The 15479-nt window shown below is 40.7% G+C and overlaps 1 protein-coding gene across 4 annotated transcripts in view; it reads right to left on the bottom strand.

Annotated features, from left to right (window-relative positions):
• ATG16L2 (autophagy related 16 like 2) overlaps positions 1-15479 on the bottom strand; it is a 60604-nt gene that overhangs the window by 27608 nt on the left and 17517 nt on the right. For 3 of the 4 annotated variants that reach the window (XM_089513110.1, XM_089513111.1, XM_089513114.1), the window contains exons 4-9: positions 14262-14335; positions 13183-13425; positions 9712-9777; positions 8413-8508; positions 6841-6903; positions 899-1007 (exon numbers count right to left, since the gene is read on the bottom strand). In XM_089513110.1, coding sequence (XP_089369236.1) covers positions 899-1007; positions 6841-6903; positions 8413-8508; positions 9712-9777; positions 13183-13425; positions 14262-14335 — 651 coding nt within the window. The remainder of the gene's footprint in view (positions 1-898; positions 1008-6840; positions 6904-8412; positions 8509-9711; positions 9778-13182; positions 13426-14261; positions 14336-15479) is intronic. The other variant, XM_089513112.1, reaches the window with a different exon arrangement.

Raw genomic sequence — 15479 nt, 5'->3', positions numbered from 1 at the left:
GTTAACTGATCACTCACTCAGCAAGTGGCAAATTTTAAAACCTGGCAATTTTAAACCAGACTTCTCATCTATGCAGTTTTAATATGAGTTCTCAAGTTTACGAGTTTACAAGTTTCTTTATTGCTAAAAGCTTGAAGCCATCAGAATTCAATATAGTTAAGGTAAAATACAAACAAACTACAATAACAGCAGTAAATTTAAAATAGAACACAGGTAACAAGAAAGCGACACAAATATATGTATATATACAAGTACCAAAATACAAAATCATCTTAATAGAATCTATCTATCTATCTATCTATCTATCTATCTATCTATCTATCTATCATCTATGTATCTGCTTCCTTTCTCCCACAAGGGACCTAAAAGCTCCCAGATCAGGTAACATGTGTTAAAAGATATACTATGTATTAATAGATGCAATTTTAATATATTTATTCCATCATACTATAGTGATATTTTATGACTAACAGTTTGATTTAATGTGAAGTCAAAGGCTTTTATGGCCAGCATCCATAGATTTTTGTGGGGTTTTCAGGGTATGTGGCCATGTTCAATAAGAGTTTGTTCCTGACATTTTGCCAGCATCTGTGGCTGGCATCTTCACAGAAATTTCTCTGAAGATGCCAGCCAGAGATGCTGGCGAAACATCAGGAACAAACTCTTCTAGAACATGGCCACAGAACCAGAAAAACCCACATTTTTTATTTAAGTATTTATGTGGCCCATTTGCGTAGTTTTAACATGCATTCAACATGCTGGAATGGTCTGTTGACTGCAATAAAGTACCAGTTTGAAAGCTCTGGGAAATAACGGCCACTATTAGAATCTTAGGAAATACAAGAAGGACATCAAAGAGTGAACAGTTGAGGCGGCAGTTCTGGAATCTCTGATTTACCTGTACGTCACTCACTCCGGAAGGGAGGCAGGCCGCCATGCAACAGGGAAGGCTGCAATACCGGTCCTCCGACACGCTGCTGATGGAGTTCCCCCGTTTCAGCCTGAAACTAGCCAGAGCAAGGGAAAAGCTTGGTAATACAGTCATGCCTCAGGAATATAATTATTGGTCTGCTTTTGGACTTCTTGGTTTGATCCTTGGTGCTTGCTCATAACCACACACACACACTCCTTTCTGTCCCAGTTCCTTCCATTGCTTCTTGATTCAATGGAATTATTTTATTTATTTATTTATTTACCCATATATACATACATACTTATATACTATAAGTTGACCTCATGTATAAGTCGAAGGCATATTTTGGGGCCAAAATGATGGATTCTGCTATGACCCCTGGATAAGTCAAGGGTAAAACTTAGGGGCATGTAACAAAGGATCTAAAGGATGAAGCAAAGCAAAACAATGTCAAAGAACTTACAAAATTCCAGCAGACATAACTCTTTGTGCTTATTCTTATGGCTGGATGGATGAGAGAGTAGAAGGGGTCAGTGCTTCACATATTATACTCTTGCTTTTCACCAGGAGATGGTTCCGTCTTTTAAATAAGAGTTACGATACAATATTTACACTGACGATGGATAAGTCAACTCAAGTTATTTTTGGTCAAATTTTTGACCTAAATTTCTAGACTTGTACATGAGTATATACAGTATTTATTTTTATATGCCACCTTTCTCCCAGAGTGGAACTCAAGGAGGCTCACCATTATACTTATGCTTAAGAGCAATTAAGGGTTTTTTTATTATTTTTTTACCTTTATTTTGGTATAAAAAATCCATCACATAAAACATTTACACAAACATGTATAGGTCTAAACATTTTAGACAAAAAAATTGACCCAAGAACCCTGCATCAAGTTATCTACTGGTCAAAGTACTGTATTTAACCATTCCCTGGTGAAAAGCAAGAGTGTAATTTGTATTGGAAGCCCCATCTATTCTCTCACCCATCCAGCCTTTAGGATGAGCATAAACAGTTGTGCCTGCTGGAATCTTGTAAGTTTCTTTAGCATTGTTTTCCTTTGCTTCATCCTTTAGATCAGCGTGTTTTGGACTCTCAAAACCCTCAGCCAGCTTGGCCAACAGTCAGGAATTCTGGGAGCTGAAGTCCAAAACATCTGGAAGACCAAAGGTTGGGAATCATTATTTTTGGCCCAGTACAGACCGCCAGTTTGCGGCAGCCTGGGGCCAATTCTAGGGTTCCGGAACGTATGGATGGCGCCATCTTTACGCAGCGCTGTCCATACGGGGTTGCGTGCAGGTCGCAAGCGGGCACTGCATCCGCACCTCTTGGCGCCGCATTTGCATCCTGGACACATCACAGTGCGCCAATAGCGCACTGATGACAGTGTTCCTGCGCTCCCAGAAGAACCCGTTATTTCCAGGTTCTTTTTGGTCCGGAGGGACACTGCGCGGTTTGAGTGCTGCAGTGTCCTTCTGCAGGAAAACTGGGTGCCTCCAGCCCACCCTTTTGAGGCGGTCTGGAGAGCCCCATAATTCTTTTTACATGCCCCTAAGTTTTCTCTTTGACCTATCCAGAGGTCATATCAAAATCCCTAATTTTGCCCCCAAAACCTGCCCTCGACATATACATGAGGTCGACTTATAGTAAATTTCCAACGTTCTTGTTCAATATTATTTAGTATAATGTAATAAATTCTTTTTGTATAAGTATCATCATCCTTATCTTCCCTTATTAACTACCTTTATTCCTTACCTTTACACTTCCCTTTGTAATCTAGTGTGCAAAATAAAACATTTCTAATTGTTTCCATTTATGACTTCAAATTTCTAAAACCCAAAGATTTTTTTTCTTTTTCATTTGTCAGATTATAGCTCATACATTTCCTTATCTAGACCAAAAAAATACAATCACACTTATTACAGGGAAGGTTTTTAATGAAGATGTATGTTTTTTCTGTTGTTAACTTTGGTATGTTTTCAAATCAGTTTTACGGTGTTTTAAATGTGGTGTTTTTACAATATGTCTTCAATTGTTTGCTGCCTTGGATCTCGTTCTGGGAGAACGGTGGCATATTAATAAAGTAAAGTAAGTAAGTATATTTTGCTGGGATTTCAGAATCAAGCAACCTTATGGCTATTAATAATATTGTTGCTCTTGTCAGTATTAGCAGCAGCTTTATTTACAAGACTCCATCCTCCTCTTCCAAATTAAATGCTTACAATATAATTAAAAATATACAAAGGCACAACATTAAAACAGAACCAAGCTGTTGGGGATGTTAAAAACTATTTAAAACATGAACTTGTTTAAAAGGATTTTTTTAAAAAGCAGTGGAAAAACAGTCCAGTTTAAAGCCACACAGCAGCCTCTTCAAGCCCTTACTTTAAAAACCTTTTAGTTTTTAAAAACGTTCACAATAAAGAAGCCTTTGCTTGCAATGCCAACAGAAGGACAGCAAGGAAAGGGCCATTCTGGCCGTTCTAGGCTCAGTCTGCATTGCAGAATTAATGTAGTTTGATGCTGCTTTTTTTTCCCTCATGAAATAATTTACATTCGCTCCAGATCACCTTAGTATACATATAATTTGCTTCATTCCATTCACATAACCGTTATGAGCTTTTAAATTGTCTCCAACTTTGACTTAAGATCTGCTTCACCTATTCGTGGTCTTTTCTTATTATCGCACAATTTCGCAACCTCCTTCCATTTACCTTCATATTGTTGGACTGTTTTATTATTTACATGCATTGATAGAGTATCTAGAATTCCTAAGTCGTTCAGTTTTAAGATCCATTCATCTACTGTTGGTATTGCGTTTAATTTCCGATATTTCGCATAGATCATCCAGACGGCAGTGATCATATAAAACAAAACACTCATTTTGTCCTGTATCAAGTTATCAGATATTACGTCTGTTATATTTAACAGGAAGAGTTCGGGTCTTAATGGTATTTTTTTTAAGTGAATATAACGTTCCTATGAATTTCTTCCCAAATTCTTTTTTGCTTATCTCACTGTCACCACAAATGATATAATGTTTACATTTCCAACAATTTTTTTAGCATGTTTACCTATATTTGCTATCTTAACTGGAGTTAGGTACTATCTATAAAAATTTTGTAGTAATTCTCCTTTAGATTACTACATTTTGTAAAGTGTAGATTCCTCTTCCAAACATTTTCCCAACTGGAAAGGGGTATTTCATTGCCTATATTTTGTGCCCATTTAATTATGCTTGTCTTAACTGTTTCTTCATGTACTTCCTATTCTAGCATATGAAATTTTCTTGATTAGTCTTCTTCTATCCCCCATTGTTATTTTGTCAAATCTGGTCTTTTCGATGTAAAGTCGAAGGCTTTCATGGCCGGCATCCATAGTGTTTTGTGGGATTTTTGGGCTCTGTGGCCATGTTCCAGCAGAGTTTCCTTCTGACGTTTGTCTTGAGGATGCCAGTTGCCACAGATGCTGGCGAAACGTCAGAAGGAAACTCTGCTGGAACATGGCCACAGAGCCTGAAAAGCCCACAAAAAACTTTGGTCTTTTCACTTTCTATACCTTGATCTCCGATGTCTTTTATTCAATCCTCTTTTATTTGCCAATATTGTAACCAGTTGAGTCCTGGGTCTTCTTTCAAGATTTCATTACTTGCTTTAAGTTTATCTATCCCTTCTGGTCTTGTTAGGATCTTTTCATAACTTAGCCATTTTCCTGTAGTATCTTTTTCTTTTTTATGAAAAGCCCATCTTGGAACTTTCCTGTATAAATATTTCTTATATGTGTTCCAAATGATTAAGAGTGCTCTTCTTATGAAGTTTTGATTAAAGCCTTTATTGTATTTGCTAGTTTCCTAACCAGAATAGGCATGCCAGCCTTGTTCCATCTTGCAACTTTCTATTTCTAGATTCTTATTATTATCTAGGTTAATCCAGTCTCTTATCCAGATCATTGCAGAAGCATTGTGGTATATTTCTAGATTGGGCAGTCCCAGGCCTCCTCTTGCCATAAACCTCTGCATAGCTTTGTATTTTATCCTGGGTCTCTTCCCTTGTCAAACAAAATTAGAGATGTCTTTTCTCCAGCAGTTGCATGGATGTTTATTAGTTATAATGGGAAGTGTTTGGAAAAGAAATAGCATCCAGGGTAACACATTCATTTTTCTTGTTGCAATTCTTCCTAGTAATGTTAACTGTTGTTTCTTCCACCTTCCCAAGTCAATCTTAATAGATTTTCAAACTTCTCTATAGTAATTCTTATACAAATCCACGTTGTTCTTTGTCAAATCCTAGATATTTAATTTTGTCTACCAATTGGAAATCTGTTATATTTTCTAATTCTTCTTCCCCTCTCCTAGAAAGATTTTTAGTTAGGATGCCACTCTTATTTTTGTTGACACTAAATCCTGCTAAACTCCCAAATTTCTCCAACATTTCTTCTAATCTATGTATAGTTTTCTTTGGATTCTCCAGGAAGACTACCAGGTCGTCCGCAAAGGCCCAAATCTTGTAACTGAATTTACCTATTTCTAAACCTTGAAGTTTAGAATCATTCCTTATTTGGTTATTTAAGTACTTCGATCACCAATATAAACAGTAAAGGCAATAGAGGACAACCCTGATGTGTACCTTTATTGATTTAATTAGATTAGTTTTTCCCCATTCACAATTATTCCTGTGTATTGTTTGTTGTAGATATTGTTTATCCAATTTGCAAGTCTTCCTCTGATTCCACACACCTTTATCAATATCTCTAGAAAATCCCAATTTACGTTGTCGAATGTCCAAGGATACCATCCCTAGCTTCCTTACTTTATTAATTTTGAAAACATCCATCACATTTAACACCAGCCTAATGCTATCCTTTAGATGTCTCCCTGGAAGGAATCCAGCTTGGTCCTCTTGAATCAATACAGAAATATAGAAAGCACTTTCTTTAGTTGTTCTGCTAGCATAGAAGTGTAAAACTTATAATCCAGATTTAGAAGTGAAACTGGACAGTAAAATTCCTATTTGTTCCAAATCTTTGTTTTCTTTTGGGATTAGAGTTGTTGTTGAGTGGTTCCAACATAATCAATTGCTTGTATTGTTGTTAAGAGTGGTGGAAAGAGTTCTTCTTTAAACGTCTTATAGATTTTTGCCATTAAACCATCAGGTCCGGGCGCTTTGTTGTTCTTTACCTTATTTATTGTTCTATCTGGTTCCTCCGATGTTACTGGAGAGTTTCAATTCTTTAATTATTGTTCTGTAATTAGAAGTCCCACTTCCTTCTTTATATATTCCTTCTTATTTACTCTCTTCTCTTGTGTTGATTCTTCTGATATATATAATCTCTGAAAGTATTCTGTAACCATCTGTTTTATTCTTTCTTGTTGCGTAAATTCTATGTTATTGTCTTTTAATTTCAATATCATCTTTTTTTCTTTTTCTCTTCTGAGTGAGCCATCTTCCTACTTTATTCGCGTTTTCAAAGTCGTGATATCTTGGTATTTGTAATTATATCTAAGACTTCTTGTATCATGTTTTCGTTAATCTTGTTCTTGATTAATTGAAGATCTTTGAATGCCTTAGGATCATTGGGTTTACTTTTGAAGTTTGATGTGCTTTGACTGTCATGGCACAATGCTATGGAATTCTGGGACTTGTAGTTCTCTCTGATATTTATCCTTCTCTGTCGGAGAACTCTGGGGCCACAGTAAACTACAAATCCCAGGATTCCATAGGATGGAGCCATGACAATTAAAGCGGTGTCAAACAGCATTAATTCTGCAGTATGGCAGCAACCTCAGAGACCTTTGTTCCCTCATCACATTCCTGAAAAGGGAGGAAAGCCAGCTCACACAGCAAACTTCAAGCAAAAGAAAAAGAGAGATCCAAACCATGCTGAGGCAACTAACTGACTACAAAGCTGAACAACCGACTTACTCAAACAAACCCTTGAAAACATCCACATATCTGGTGAGGGTCATGGAGGTGGCGGATGCGGATCTAGATGAGAAGGCAAATGGAAAAGACGGTGAAAACATGAATGGAAAAATGAAAGGAGGGGGAGGAGGTGGAGGAATTGTGGTGGAGGGTGAGGACAGGGGCACAGTCAGTGTGTTAGCGGATCTGGAGGGTGACCATCAGTGCTTTGCTACAGGTATAGGTTGAGCCTCCCTTATCTGGATAGTGACCCCTTTGCTTTCTGATGGTTCAGCATGCACAAACATAGGATCTTATCACACGGGGGAAATCAGGGGTTTAAACACCAATTATCCCGTGCAAAATGTGATATCGCAATTAAGATTTTCACACACATTGCTATTAAACAGGCAATAAACGGCAACAAATCATTTTCAGGATTTCCCCGTGAATTATTTGTTGCTGTTTATTGCCTGTTTAATAGCGACGCCTTGTGGAACACATTGTGATATCGTGTTTTGCATGAGATAATCATTGCTCAAACCCCTAATTTTGCCTGATTTCCCCAGTGTGGTAAGGTCCTTAGTTTCACACACAAAATCGTTAAAAATATTGTGTATAAAATTACCTTCAGGCTATTTGTACAAGGTGTATGTGAAACGGAAATGAGTTTCATGTTTACACTTGGGTCCCATCCCCAAGAAATTTCATTGTGTATATGCAAATATTAAAAAATCTGAAAGAATCCCAAAAGCTTTTGTTCCTGAGAATTTGGGATAAGGGAGATTCAACATGAACAAATAATGGACCCTTCTGAACATTATGGATTCTAGATGAACCACTTTGCAGGCCAGAAAGCAAATAATTCTATCTCTGCACTGAAGCTGAAAATTAAGACGCACATTGCTGGAGTCTCAGTCTGTGGGAGAAAGGCAGGGTTTACAGTGATGACAATTACACCCAAAATCCATTTGGACCAGTTATCTTATTGCCCTGTGTGGTCAACCATTTGCATCTGGGATGCCTACCAGCAGGGTACAGATGTAGTATCTCCCTCCCTTGTCACCTGCATTCACAGATGCTCCCTTGCCACTGTCATCTGCAGACAGACGTCACTGAATATGGAGGTTCCATAAAACCATCATGACCAATAACCACAGATTGTCCACCTCTTTCTCCTCTAACTCCTCCTAACCACTTAAATGTTGGCCAAAAACCTTTACTGTGCTTGAGTAGTGTAAATCTGTGTTTATGTAGTCATGTAGTGGTTGCAATGCACCCCATCTTCTGCTGAACCGCAACATTATGCAACCAATTGCGTATCTGCTTTTTGTCCTATTTTGTAATGGGAAATACACAGTGGCTGCTTCTGATTCCACAACCTCATCATGCATACGAGAGGACAGGTACCATTTGACCATTCACCATTATGTGACCCTGATTCCCAGTGATGGGCAACTACAGAAGAGGGCAATTCAGAATCTACAGGAAGAAAACCATGAGATTAAGAAGAGAAAACAATCAATTCTGAAGGCAACTTTCCAATCTAGGACAGCCACAAATATTCTTCTCCCTCTTTGGTTAGCATCTTACCTAAAGGGTCTTTTCCTTAACCTTTCACCATTCTGCTCTTCAGGAACATCTGTGGTTTCCATCTTCTGCTTATCTGCCTTCACAACTTCTGGATATCTACCAGGGAGAAAACACAAAGTAGATTTGAAAGTGCAGCAACAGAGCACTGTATAAATATCTACCCACCCAATGACTTTCCCACTGGTTAAACAGCAATTGAATAGTGTGATCCTAAGGCAAAGGTATCACCTATGATAATCCTAAGGCAAAGTTATCACTGGGTTTACTGGACAGTATTTCTTCAGAGGGGCTTCCTCTGGGGCTGAGAAAGTGTGACCCAAGCTCACCCAAGCAATTTCCATGGGCAGGTGGGAATTTGAACCCTAATCTCTAGAGCTGTAGTCCAATGCTGAAACCACCTACTTGTTTGAGCATTAGACTACAGCTCTGGAGACCAGGGTTCAAATCCCCACTTGGAAATGGAAACTGATTGGGTGAGCTTGGGTCAAACTTTCTCAACCTCAGAGGAAGGTCATGGCAAACCTCCTCTGAACAAATTCTGCCCAATAACCCCTGTGATAGCATTGCCTTAGGATTGTCCTAAGTCAGTAGGGCCACTCCTTTGTGCTTTGATCAGGCCTTATTTGCAGGAGTCCTGTGTCCACTTCTGAACTCCACAGGTCAAGAGGATATTAAAAGCCAGAATGTGTCCATAAAAAAGCAACTAAGATGGTGAAAGGTCTGGAAGCCAAGACTTATGAGGAATGACTTAGGGAGCTGGGTATGCTTAGCCTGGACAGGAAAAGACAAGTGACATGATAGCCTTCTTTAAATATCTGAGGTGTGGTCAAGTAGAAGATGAAACAAGTTTATTTTCTGCTTCTCCAGAGACTAAACATACCCAGCATTTTAAGTCACTCCTCTGAGGGATTTATGTTTTCCAGACGCTTCACCATTTTGGTCATCCTCCTCTGGACTAGCTCTAGCTTCTCAACATACTTCTTGAATCATGGTGCCTAGAACTGGGTACAATATTCCAGGTTACACATACAAACATCTTTGTGGCCAAGCCCCCAAAAAACCTAGCTTCAGTTTTCCCTTCGTTGTTGCTGTTATCATTGTTGTCATGTGCTGTTGAATTAGCTTGACTCATGGGGACCCTATGAAAGAAAGACTTCCAAGAGATCATGTTCTTAATAGGCTACAGTTGTCCCTTTGCTCAAAGGGGAGTAGGAGAGTGAAGCAAAGAACAAGGGGAGGACGGGGGAGAACCAAACACCAGCCCTTTGCTGTTCATCCAGGCCTGAGTGTGGGACTTACACCTTCACGCTGACCCTCGTCTTGGTTGCCTTCTTCAGCTCCTGGGAGACCCTGGCGTGCTTTGCTCTGCAAGAAGAGGAAGAAGATTGTGAGAAAGACTTGCTTTCCATCCACCCTCTGTTTGGTCGGCTCACGCAGGTCCTTTGCAGGATGACTGTAGCCGTGCATATTGCTTAATAATAATAATAATAATAATAATAATAATAATAATAATAATAATATTAATAATAATAATACTGATAAAGAATAATGAAACATCATTACGATAGTCATTATCAACTTCAAAGTCTACCAGAGCAGCAAAAGGTAGGACACAGCTTAGGTCCAGACTATGTGAAAGGCCCATCTCCTTGTACCTCCATATTCTCTATTCTCTGATATTTGCGGATTTGATTATTCACGGATTTGATTAATATGTTCTCTCTAGGAATATCTAGGTCCTCCAGTACAACTCTATGGTCAACTTTAACTAAAAGTTGCACTGAAAGACTTAAGAGATTCCTATAGAGAATACTCTACTAGAGAGAATACTAGAGAGGCATTTGTAGCTCCTCCAGAGCAGTTCTATGGTCAGTGTGTGTTGGACACTGACCATAGAGTTGCACTGGAGGACCTAGAGATTCCTAGACAGGTGTCCTGTCAGGTAAAAACATTTGTCTTATTTGCAGTTTTTCCAGATTCACAGGGGTCTTGTGCCCCTAATCCTAGTGAATATGGAGGAACAAGTGTAGTCTCTTTTGATACTGACAGGCTGTTGTCACAAATAGCCAGCAGGGGTCACTGCAGCCAATGACTTCAGCCATTTTAGGCTCACTTTTACTCAAATCCTCCTCTAGAGTATTGGGAAAGTTACATTTTTGGAGTACAGCTCCCAGAAATCCCCCCCCCAGCTGGGGCGTCTGACAGCTGTGGTCCAAAAAAGTAACTTTTTCAAGCTCTACATTCCTCCACTTGCTTGGCACTCAAATTCAGGACCACTTCCCAGAGATTTAGAATAAGCAACCTTGGGGTCCCTTGAACCGTTTTCAGAATTCTTCCCAGGGTCACCAGATGCCCTCCTTTTCCAGGACACGTCCTACATTTCAACCTTCTATCCAAGAGGAATTTCAAAATATCCTCCATTTTCAGCCTGACTCAGAAGCATCCATTTACATTTATATGAGTGCTTTTAGCTTTTACTTAGTGAGTGAGGTCCTACATTTTTTCTTGAATGTCCTACAACCTTGTCCTGGGTGCGTGTAGGAATGCTGAAATGCAATAGTGCAAGAGACTGCAATTCAAAAATCTTAATGTGCAATTCCATTTTGAGCCCTGGCACTCTAGCCTGTCAAAACAACCAGGCTGCTGCCACAATGCAGAATTAATGCATTTTGGCACTGCTTTAACAGCCATGGCTCCATCCTATTGACTCCTGGGATTTGTAGTTTGTTGCAGCACCCAAAGCTCTCTGATAGTATGCTTCTGCCAGAACATTGACCACAGAGTCATAAATAAATAAATAAATAAATAAATAAATAAAAGTTTTATTTTTATACCGCCCTTCTTGCAATCAGGGCGGTGTACAACACCATAAAAAACATAATACAAAGCACACACCATATAAACATTTACAATTAAAATCACATTAAAAACCAATTCTGGCCAGCTTGCCACTGCTGTCAGAGGGGGGAAGACTAACTGGAGCCTGTGTCCGGGAATGCTATTTTGAACAAGAAGGTCTTTAATTCCTTCTTGAACTGGGCCAGGGAGGTGGCCGAACGTAGCTCTCCGGGCAGCGAATTCCAGAGGGTCGGGGCCGAGGTGGTGAAGGTCCTCCTAGATGTGGAGACCAGTCTTGCCCCTGGGACCCTCAATAGCTGCTGCCCGGATGTTCTGAGTGTGCGGGGCGGATTATATGGGGAGAGGCGGTCCTCTAGGTATCCTGGGCCCAAGCCATTTAGGGCTTTATAGGTTATAACCAACACCTTGTATTGTGCCCGGAAACGAATAGGCAGCCAGTGCAGATCTTTAAGCACTGGTGTTATATGACTGGCCCTGGGTATGCCAGTGACCAGTCTGGCTGCCATATTCTGCACCAGTTGTAGCTTCCAGGTTTGGTACAAGGGTTGCCCCATGTAGAGCGCGTTGCAGAAGTCCAATCGAGAGATTACCAGAGCATGTACTACCGTTTCAAGGTCCCTCTGGCCCAGGTAGGGACGCAGCTGGCGAATCAGCTGAAGCTGATAACAGGTGCTCCTGACCGTCGCATCCACCTGAGATGTAAGGTGGAGCGACGGACGAGTCAAGGAGCACCCCCAGACTGCGTACCGAGTCCTTCACGGGAAGCGTGATCCCGTTCAGGACAGGTGGAACCACCGCCATCCCCGGGCCAGGAGAACCTATCACGAGTACCTCCGTTTTCTCTGGATTCAGACTGAGTTGGTTTTCCCTCATCCAGCCCATTACCGACTCCAGACAGGCCACGAGAGGAGAGTCATGCTGGAGAACCTAGAGATGCCTAGAGAAGTTTTCTTCCCAGGCATTTTTCTTAGGTTCTCCGGTGCAACTCTATGGTCAACTTCTGGCATAAAGTGCCTGGGACGCTGTGCAAACGCAACTAAGGATTCCAGCTCACCATTATAGGAATAATATGAACTAGCATAATGCGGGGTCCTACTATGGTATACTGTGCTTTTATAACGTACGACGTTTGAAAGGTAATTAAACTGTTTCAAAAGCTATAAAAATAGTTCATTAAAAAATATACAGCCTCCAATCTGGAGATTATATAGAATGATAGAATCTTAGAGTTGGAAGAAACCTCAAAAGTCATCCAGTCCAAGCCAGTTCTGCCATACAAGAAGACACACTCCCTGTGACAGATGGCCATCCAGGATCTGTTAAAAAACCTCCAAAGAAGCTCCAAAAAACCTCCATTGAGGAAGTGTGTTCCACTGTCGAACAGCCCTTACTGTCAGGAAGGTCCTCCTAATGTTGAGGCGGAATCTCTTTTCCTGTAGCTTGCATCCATTGTTCTCTGTTCTAGTCTCTGGAGCAGCAGAAAACAAGCATGCTCCCTCCTCAATACAATGCCCCTTCAAATACTTTAACAGAGCGATCATATCACCTCTTAACCTTCTCTTCTACAAGCTAAACATCCCCAGCTCCCTAAGTCTTTCTTCATAAGGCTTCATGGTTTACACACCCTTCACCATTTTAGTCACCCTCTGGATACACTCCAGCTTCTCAACATCCTTTTTGAATTGTGGTACTCACAACTGAACAAAGGATTATTCTAGGTGAGGCCTGACCAAAGCTGAATAGTCTGGGATTGTGACTTCCCTTGATCAAAAAACTGTACTTCTATTGATGCAGCCAAGGATCATATTGGCTTTTTTAGCTGCTGCATCACTTTTGACTCATGTTCAACTTGTTTCTACCAAGGCAGGTTGTCTCTGCCTTCCCCTTTTGTGCTCAGGAGAGACCACCTACCTCTCAATCCTCTCGTTTTCGTGTTGGGCAGCATCTGCCTTCCCTTGCATGAGGCATCTGAGTAGCTCTACGCTTCTCTCGGCCGCCCGACGAAATTCCCCCTCTTGGTGCCCGTAATGCTGGCGCAGCGTATCGTACTCCTCTTTCAGGGTGGCGTTCTTGCGGTTCAGCTCCTCCACTTGGCCCCGGAGATGATACTGCTTGGCCTCCAGGTCACTGAGCTCTCCTTCCAAGTAGGCCAACCTGAAACAGATCAAACCAAGGGTTTTAGCCTTCCCAGTCTGGTTCTGTCTGGTTCCCACTGGCCATGCTGGCTGAGGGCGTCTGGGAAATGTTGTCTCAAAAAGTAATGTTTCTAAGCTTTGCCTTAAGCTCATCTTGTGTTCATATCAGAGTGTGAGAATTTGGGTTTGTTTTTTGTTGTTGTTGTTAAATTCCTCTAAACATTCTGTAGACTGCTTCGTCTCTAATAGCTTCTAAATCTTGATTGAAAACTCGCTTTCCAAAGCATTTGGAATTACAGTTAAATATTGCAAGCATGTTGTAAAACTCTAGAGACCAGAATTCAAATCTCTGCTTGGCCACAGAAACCCACTGGGTGACCTTGGGTGGGTCGCACTCTCTCAGCCTCAGAGGAATGCAAAAGCAAACCCCTCTGAACAAATCATGGCAAGAAAACCTTGTGATAGGGTCGCCTGAGAGTCTCTGTAAGTGGGAAACGATTTGAAGGCAAACAACAACATGTTTTATTTTATAATCTTGTTTTATAATCTTGAATATTTTGATATATGTATTTACCAGCTTACTTTATATACTATTGCATTCTCTTGAAAAAACAAGGTACATAAAATATGTTTTCTACACAGGCATTTTTGCTCCACACAATCATTCCTCCACGACACTTCGGGGTGTTTGAATACAGGAAGAAAACTGTGAAAAAAGCCTCACAGTTCTATGATTCTTCTGTACAGGGTTCCTGGATTCTTGGAAAACCTGTTTTTCAATGCAGAAACAAATAATTGCAAATGTTCTTTCCGTCTCTGTCGTGAGGTCACACTAACCACACAGAGAAACTTTACCTGTCCTGCTGCTCCTCCAAGGTGGCATCTTTTGCTCTGAGGAGCATGTTCCGCTCATAGATCTTGTACGCCAGCTGAAAAAGAACAGAGAAATTTCACCTCAGTCATTTTTAGGTAATGGGATTGTTGTTCATGACAGAACTGCAGAATGTTTTGAGGCATTTTAAAAATGGTTCTGGAAAACATGAAGGCAACAGGGCAAAAATAGTGATTTTTTTTCTCTCTCTCATGCACAAGGGGAAATCCCCAAAATGCATCCATAGTGTTCAATTAAGTGAAGTTTGAAGTGGTCCAGGGCAGTGGCAGTAGGGTCACTGAGTATCACCCAGCACAGGGGATGGGGCTTCTGTGGGATAGGACCAAAAGAGCATGCCCCCTCATCTCACTGCTACATGGCGCTCTACTCATGAATAGAATGGCACACGGCAGGGGTGCATCGTGCACTCTCCCTCTCATGAGTACAACAATGCATGGCAGAAGGGGGTGCGCTGAGCTGGGTGTCATCCCTCTTCTGCAGTGTCACCTGGTGCAGTCCATCCTCCCCACACTCACCTTATGATGCCACTGTTTTTGGATATGACTTCTTTAACAGAAAATTTGGTATCAGAGGAAAAAATAACACGGAAAGAATATGGATAGGTTCCAAGCAGTTCAACATGTTGCAGCAAAATTTTTAAGCAAAAGAAGCATAGAATCATAGATTTTGAAAAGACCTCAAGTGCCATCCAATGCAACCCCATTGTGCCATGCAGAATCCAAGCACTCCCGACAGATGTCCATCCAGCCTCTGTTTAAAGACCTCCAAAGAAGGAGATTCCACCACTCTCTGGGGGACAGTGTTTCACTGTTGAACAGCTCTTACTGTCAGAAGGTTCCCTAATATTGAGACGGAATCTCTTTTCCTGTAACTTGCATCCATTGTTCTGGGTCATATTCTCTGGAGCAGCAGAAAAAAAGCTTGCTCCCTCCTCAATGTGATACCCCTTCAAATATTTAAACAGGGCAATCATCGACTGGGTGTCGCCCGGTGCTATACACACCCACACTTATGATGTCACTGTTCCTGGATATGACTTCTTTAATGGAAAATTTGGTATCAGAGGAAGAAATAACAAGGAAAGAATATGGATAGGTTCCAAACAATTCAATATGTTTCTGAAAATATTTTATTCAAAAGAAAGATGAACACATTCAATGCAATAACATGATCAAATAAGG

This window comes from Sceloporus occidentalis, unplaced genomic scaffold (genome assembly GCF_023333645.1).
Source record: "Sceloporus occidentalis isolate IW3139 unplaced genomic scaffold, rSceOcc1.0.p SCAF_2, whole genome shotgun sequence".
In the NCBI taxonomy this organism is placed as follows: domain Eukaryota; kingdom Metazoa; phylum Chordata; class Lepidosauria; order Squamata; family Phrynosomatidae; genus Sceloporus; species Sceloporus occidentalis.
This window is presented reverse-complemented; position numbering and strand designations above follow the sequence as displayed.